General features: G+C 31.2%; 1 protein-coding gene across 2 annotated transcripts; it reads left to right on the plus strand.

The window, feature by feature from the left end:
• The first annotated feature begins 1,494 nt into the window (after positions 1–1,494).
• On the plus strand, positions 1,495–3,545 carry LOC149140763 (remorin-like). 2 transcript variants are annotated; one of them, XM_089449084.1, is made up of 5 exons: positions 1,495–1,600; positions 1,753–2,020; positions 2,245–2,332; positions 2,605–2,686; positions 3,091–3,545. In XM_089449084.1, exons 2-5 carry the CDS (start codon positions 1,828–1,830, stop codon positions 3,295–3,297), a joined length of 570 nt encoding a protein of 189 aa, XP_089305210.1. In that variant the 5' UTR covers positions 1,495–1,600; positions 1,753–1,827; the 3' UTR covers positions 3,298–3,545. The 2 variants fall into 2 exon arrangements, with proteins under 2 accessions (XP_089305210.1, XP_089305209.1); XM_089449083.1 differs by lacking the exon at positions 1,495–1,600 and having other exon boundaries at positions 1,628–2,020.
• The last annotated feature ends 4,353 nt before the right edge of the window (positions 3,546–7,898 follow it).

The raw sequence follows: 7,898 nt of genomic DNA on the forward strand, positions 1-7,898 counted from the left end.
ACTGTGTTGTTATCAGTGATTGCAGTAGGGGAGGCAGAGTTTACTCTGGAATTGATGAGGCTATTCAGAAGAGATGCAGAGGAATTTTGGGCAGAATTCAGAGCATAGTGAGTGGTTTGGGAGAAATGGAAGCCATTCCCCAAATCAATACAGCTGAGAATCCAACAACGCCTCCCTGTAATTGTGCGTGAGCTCAGCTCCGCAGCATGAGGGGGGCAAGAGTAGTTTAGCGGGGATGGGATGAATGGATTATGGCTTGCGGAAGCCATGGCCTTATGCCTGCTGCGAATTCCTCGACTTGAGCACCAGAGTAATGGTGCCTGCAGGCTGACTGTGGCTTGCCATAAATTGGCATGGAAGGGGACGCGGGTGGCCATGTGGCCTGGCCGCCTGCCATCCTTCTATCTAATCTGCATTAACATCAATTTAATCACCCCTATCCAAGTAATTTTTAATATAATTTTATGTTGCACATCTTTACATAATTGATCGCAAAGTTGGAAATTTTGATATTATATAAAAATGGGAAATTTTGAAATTATATAAACCACTTTAACATTAAAAAAAAGAAAATAACCAATTAAACTTCTACAAATTTTAATGTTGATTTATGAATATAATGTTTTATTTTCCTATTTTATTTATTCTTTTTCTTTTATCATACTTATTTTTCCATAGTTAAGTGTATAAAATTGTAAGAATAGGTTTTTATTACTTTTTCTCTTTATCATATTTAATTTTCCATAATTAAGTGTATAAAATTGTAATTTAATTTTTCTAAGAACTGGTTTTTATTTGGATATTAGTTTTAAAATCATTTTTTTTACAAGTTTGAACGGTAAGGTTTGTCTAATCAAAATGTTTTAAAAAAAATTCAAGGTAATTAATCTTTTGTAATAATCTTGAAATAAGATATATTTTATCCATCCTATTCCAAAATATTCAAAATATCAACAATAAAAATAAAATAAAATAAAATTTATTAAATTAGAAAAAACACTAAATCAAATAAAATAAAATTTATTAAATTAGAAAAAACACTAAAATTTATTAAATTAGAAAAAACACATTTTAAATAGAAAAAAAAAACAAAAAAGCACAATCATCTTAAAAATCATATCCAAATAGTAACAACATACACTTTATAAAATTATATAAAATACATAATGGCAATAATAAAAATTAACAGTGAAGAAATTACTGCATAAATGTAGTATCATGTTGAGCAGATTCGAAAATAAACAAGAAAACAAATAACGTGGGCGGGAAAACAATTATTTGGATCATTTTGATGAGCTACATTAGAGTTTCCAATGTTCAATCCTCCAGATCTCATGAGTTGTTGCACAAATCCCAACTTTCTGATTGCACAGACAGACACGTAAAGAAGAGGAGCGGTGACAAAACGACACATATCCCCTCGCTCATGGACACGTTCAATTCCTCTGCGATAATGGATGGAGCGACGCACAAAAAACTGCCCAACCTGAGGTGATTTACTCTGACCGCCTTTGTATTAGTTAAATACAAGAGAGAATCAGGTTTGAACTCTGATTTACTCTGACCGCCTTTGTATTATTTAAATACAAGAGAGAATCAGGTTTGAACTCTGCCTTTTTCTGCTAAAGTTTCCATTCACAAATTGTAACATAATGCCAATATGAGAAATGTTTCTGAGATAAATAGAGAAATCCACAATCCAGATTTTATGAACTTACAATAACCAGGTTGCACTGATTCTTTTCATGACAGATAGAAAATTCTCAGAGACTCAAGAGAAGATCAATCAAAGATTGAGTGTTGATATAATCTGAGTATTTGGCAATAATGGATAATAATTCAACTGCAACAACAGATGTGAATAGCTTGCCTACTGCAATCAGTACTCCCAAATACTCAAATGAAAATGAAAATGGCCTCAAGAATGTTGCTTCCACAGAAATTAACCCCACTCAAGGTGATAAAAACAACACTGGTCCAAATTATGAGTCGTACCCCCAGCTTTCACCTGCTAAGAGGGGTAAGCTTAGTCCACATTTTCTACAAATTTTGTTCTTTGGAATCTAAGTGATAAGCTTAGTCTATATTTTCTACAAATTTTGTTCTTTGGAATGTATGTAATTTTGTAATCTGTCCCTGATTAGTTCGTTTATTTCCATAGCAAGGGTTCCTGTTTGTTTGTTTGTTTTGGTTTTCCTTGAATTGACAGCTTCACATGATATTAATGAATGGTGCTTTGTGCAGAGGCCATTCTTGCCAATTTGAATAGTGAGAAGAACAATACAGAGATCAATGCATGGGAAGAAAACAAAAAAGCCAACTCAATGAACAAGTAAGATCTGAGTTCTGTCTTTCATGTGATTTTTTAAATGTGATGGATTTCATAAATCAAATAAAAGTTCATAGATTCCAACTGACAGTTTTTGTTTTAGCAAAAGGCTGGAAAATATTTGCTTCTAGGTGATTTTTTATAAGGCCAGTCATGAGTATTTTCAGTCTGTTCCAAAAGTGTTTCCCCTGCATTATTTTCATGGAATTGGAAAAGGTGCTGAATCTCTGTGTATTTTGTTTGCAACCACCAACTGTACCTTGTTATCATTTCAGATACAATAAAAAGCTCTCCAGGATTGCTGTGTGGGAAAATAATAAAAAGACTACAGCTGAGGCTCGTTTGAAATTGGCAGAGGTAATATTACAAAACAATATCAGATAGTGAATCACATAGATTAAACTAGATTTATTTATTTTTTTGTTGTTGGGTTCCTGCCTAAATCAATTTGCATTCATGGGTACTTGCAGTGCTTCTCTCCTCATTGTCGTATATATAAATACAACATCATCATAGGAGTTCTCTGTAAAAATAAAGTCAAAATCCAGAACTGCTATAATTCTTCCATATAAACTCTTGATTTCCTTCTCTCTTATCTATTTAAGCCCAGAACTAGGTTTGCCATTAAAAGTTTTGGTCTGCTGTCCTCAGTATATTTGATAAGGAAATCAGTGTTCCCTATTTACAGAGTCTAATTCAGAATATTTTGAATTGTTGGTCAAAGTCCATGAATCAGAGATGAGGTTTGATAAATGTGGCAGGAGAAACTGGAGAAGAAAAGAGCTGCTTATGTTGAGAGAATGAGAAACGAGTTGGCATATGCTCATAAGAAAGCTGAGGAAAAGAGAGCAAAGGCAGAAGTAAAGAAAGGGCAGGATCTTCTAAAAGTAGAGGAAGCAGCAGCCGACTACCAGATACACGGAGGACTGCCAAAATGGAACAAGTTGCTCCAGTGTTGTAACGCATAGATCTTGACTGATTGTTTTCTTCATCAGATTTGCCACAAGATTTCTTCATTCCTTTTCGGACATGGATTTCATGGTGTGGTGTGGGTAGTGAGACCATGGAGCTATCCCCTTTGCTTTTTACTGTAATTGTCAATAGTTTAGGTAGAGTAACATACATTTATGAAATACAGAAGAGAGGTTGTTGTAGAGGAATTAAAGTGTGTCACTATTTCATTCTTGAATTTCAAATAAAGGAGGGTCATCTTCCATGGATTTTGTATCTTTGGTTTGAATAGGAGTGGGTCATTTTAAATCAATTGGACAGGATTTTTGGACAGGATTTTTAACCATCCTATGGACTAGAATATGTCATAATTACTATATAGCATTAATAATTGTTGTGGGAGAATGTTAATTAGTGGTGTGAACTAAGACTAAGAATATGTTATAATTACTATGTAACATTAATTGTTATTTATAATTACTATATAACATTAATTGTTATATAAGTTGTTTCCAGTTGATACATGTTGATGATGGGTAAAGGGACAGGCTTATCATATTTCAGGTATGAAGAACTATGTTTATTACGTAAATATCAATCATGCTTATTTATATGTTGAGTTCTATTTATTAGGTAAATATAAACCATGATATCTGTTTATGATATTTTATAGGTTGAATTCTATTTAATGACTTGGAAGCTTCATGGTCTAGTTTGTATCTAGTCTAGGTGACTAGTGCACAATACTCTATGATATATTCTAACCAATAGTTGTTGAATAGGTATGTATGCTTTAAAATTACACTGGTCCAATAGTTGTTGAATAAGTATGTATGCTTTAAAATTACACTGTTGTACTCCATAATATATTTGTTTTTTCCAAGAAATCATGTTGTCAAAGCACAATACTCTATCATATGTTGTAACAATACTCTATAATATGTTGTAACCAATAGTTGTTGAATATGTATGGTTGAATATGTATGTATGCTTTAACCAATAGTTGTTGAATAAGTATGTATGCTTTAAAAATACACTGGTGTAAGGTGTAAGCACAGTAATCTATAATATATTGGTTATAGCCAATAATTGTTGAATAAGCTGTAAGAACAGTAATCTATAATATACAACTATGTATGGTTGAATATGTATGTATTCTTTAACCAATAGTTGTTGAATAAGTATGTATGCTTTAAAAATACACTGGTGTAAGGTGTAAGCACAGTAATCTATAATATATTGGTTATAGCCAATAATTGTTGAATAAGCTGTAAGAACAGTAATCTATAATATATTGGTTATAACCAATAATTGTTGAATAAGTATGGTTTAAAATATATTATAATAATAAAAATATTATAGTGATATAGTTGTTTTAGAATGTGAGGCTTTTATGCAAAAGAGTTTAGTTTTCAAGAAATCATGTTGTTTCATGATTTATTGTTTCAAGTTTTACTCTTCTAACTTTTTAAATAATCACCATTCATGGTTTTGTGTAAGAAGTTAATTATTTTGACCTCGTTGCATGTTTATTGTATTTATAAATTAATTAGGATAAGCTTTAATACAATCGTTGCATGTGTATTGTATTTATAAATTAATTAGGATAAGCTTTAATACAATCATAAATTATTTAAGATAACCTTAATCCATAGTTTAGTTGCATGTATATTGTATTTATAAATTAATTAGGATAAGCTTTAATACAATCATAAATTATTTAAGATAACCTTAATCCATAGTTTAGGGGTACATAGTATTAATTTCTGTATTATCTCGTGGTATTTTAATATTTTATTTAAGATAACCTTAATCCATAGTTTAGGGGTACATAGTATTAATTTCTGTATTATCTCGTGGTATTTTAATATTTTATATAATGAAGCATATTTAATACACAAATATCATGATATTAAGTATGAAATATATTTAATATATTGAGGTCCATGGAGCTTTGGATTAGCGGTGAATGGGTGTACTGTTAAGGCACTCCTTGTGATAGGTCACCAGTTCAAATACTCCGTGGGTGCTTAGGTAATATTATATAGAAAAAAAAATATTTAATATATTGAGATAGTATATTCTAAGATTTTAAGATGTCTCATAGTATCCATATTAATTCATGAGATAATTCATGCATTATCTCATGGTATATCTCATGATATCATGAAGTATATTTTATATTACGAAGTGAAGTATTATCTCATGGTATCTCATGATATTTTATAATATGAAGTATATTTAATATTATGATATGAAGTATATTTAATATATTGAGATAGTATATTTTAAGATTTTAAGATGTCTCATGCTATATATGCTTTAAACATTATCAGTCTATATAGATCTAGGTTGCAATGTAGTTTGGTGCATCTAGGTTGCAATGCAGTTATTAAGAGCATAGGTTGCAATGTAGTTCTTAAGAGCATAGAGTACACGTGATGATTTGGTATAAAAAATTGATTTGGTTAAATATAAAAAGTTGATTTGGTTAAAAAAATTAAATAAGATGGGGTGCATTATTTAACATGTTAAATGATTGGAGACTTTGTAATGACTTTGTAATGTATTATACTATTTAGTTATTCAAAAATATATTGAGTATGTAATGTATTATAATTATTTAGTTATTGAAAAATACACTGAGAATGATTAATTGAGTATGATTAAGAGTTGGAACTTTTTCTTTTACACAGTTTTTTTTAAGGAACCATGTTGTTTAATGGTTTATTGTTTTTATCACTTGTTTGCAAAATTATTATGTTTTAAGTTTTTGATTATTATGTTTTAAGTTTTTGCACATTCTTTTCTCATGGATAAGTGTAGGAAGCATATTATCTGTCTTTTCATTGCTTGTCAAAGTCTAAGCACCTTGAATCCAAGGTGTTAGAGATAAAGTATTTTTATATGATTTTGGTTTGAATGAGATCTTGTGTTAAATGAAAATTTGTTGAAAAAATGGCAAGCAGAGGAGACTAAGCTTGAAGTAGCGGCTTTGGCATGATGACATAACATGCATGGTGAAGCATGGATTTGTGGGTGGCTTTGGCATGATGACATAACATGCATGGTGAAGCATGGATTTGTGGGTAGATGGATAGTTTATCAGTTTGATGCCTAGACCTATTATGTGCTTGAATCAACTGACTATGTTTGGAGTAGCTAGAAATGTGAGTAAAAAAAAAGGTAGATGCTTCTTTTATTATCGTTTGAGCATATGGTGCTTGAATCTATTCACTATGTTTAGAGTAGTTAGAGATGTGAGTAAAAAAACAAGTAGATGCTTCTTGTATTATTCGTTTGAGCATATGGTGATAAGATAACTATTTCATCTATTTAATTGCATTTTGGGTAGTAGAGATGCTAGCAACGAAACGGGTTGATGTTTTGTAACATTATATATCTTAGTATACAATTATAAATATTTTTATGGAATTGGATTTTATCACATATTTAAATGGACATGTGGTTGTAAGGCCTATTTAGGCATTCATAGCCCTGGTTTTATGGTTTATTGATGTAAAATCTAGATGTAGACTTGATAAGGGGCATGTTGTATTCTTAGATACCTCATTAATAAACTTTGAGGTGAATAGGTGTTTATCCCAAGTTAAGCTTAAATGGTTAATCCTGACTTGGTCACAAAGTAGCTAGGATAACCTTGTATTGTAGCATATAACACCTCCCATTAAATTTTATTTATAATAATAATAAGGACCCTTTTTTCCATTCAAATAAATAATTTTACCCTGAATAAACCATTAAGGCCTCAGTTTTTTCATTTTCATAATAAAATTCAATCATAAAAAAGCACCACAACATTGATTTAAATCATTAAAAAACATTGGAAAATTGTCATTTCACAAAGTTAATGGGGTAACCTCGGAACCCCGGATCCTAGTAACTTATTTATATTTGAATTATAAAAGCTCACGAGGACGTGGGTAACCGGGTTCCATGTAATTGATTTTTGAAAAATACAAACTTTAGTTTTCGCATCAAAATCCCTTTACTTTTTCCAGCGTGTGCCCTTCCGAGTTTTTGGGTTCCACATCATCGTAATAAAGGTTGGCTCACATTTTCATCTATTTCCTATTTTCGCCTTATTTTCTTTATCTCGCCCCTTTCTTTTTAATCTCCCCCTATCTAGAAACTCGTAACTTATTTCTAATTCTAATTAATAATACTGATGGGCATCTGGACATTTTCTCTCTCATAATAAACTATTACCGTGTTATATTTCCCCGTATCTTTATAATAATTCCTTACAGGATTTCTCCCTTTGCGGCCTGCACTCTATTGATTTTCCTTTATTCCCTGGAACCCCAAATCTCCACAAACTCTAATTAATTGTAATTATGATTCCTTACGAGATTTTCATTTCTGGGAATGATGTGGCATCTATCACGTGGCTTCCCGCTGCCTCCTTGTCCAATCAACTAAATTATTTCATTCATGGTCTGCACTGGCATATTTATGGTGATAAGTTAGTTTATTTAATAAGAGTTTAAGTCATTATTTCACCATTCTGTTTTATTAGGTTTCCATAATAGCTTTGTTCCCTTAATCTCTCTACATTTGGCCAGGAGACTTCGACTCCTCTCGGTTAGAAGAAATG

This window comes from Pinus tabuliformis, chromosome X (genome assembly GCF_031772625.1).
Source record: "Pinus tabuliformis cultivar Carrire ecotype Pingquan chromosome X, CPIR1, whole genome shotgun sequence".
Taxonomy (NCBI): Eukaryota; Viridiplantae; Streptophyta; class Pinopsida; order Pinales; family Pinaceae; genus Pinus; species Pinus tabuliformis.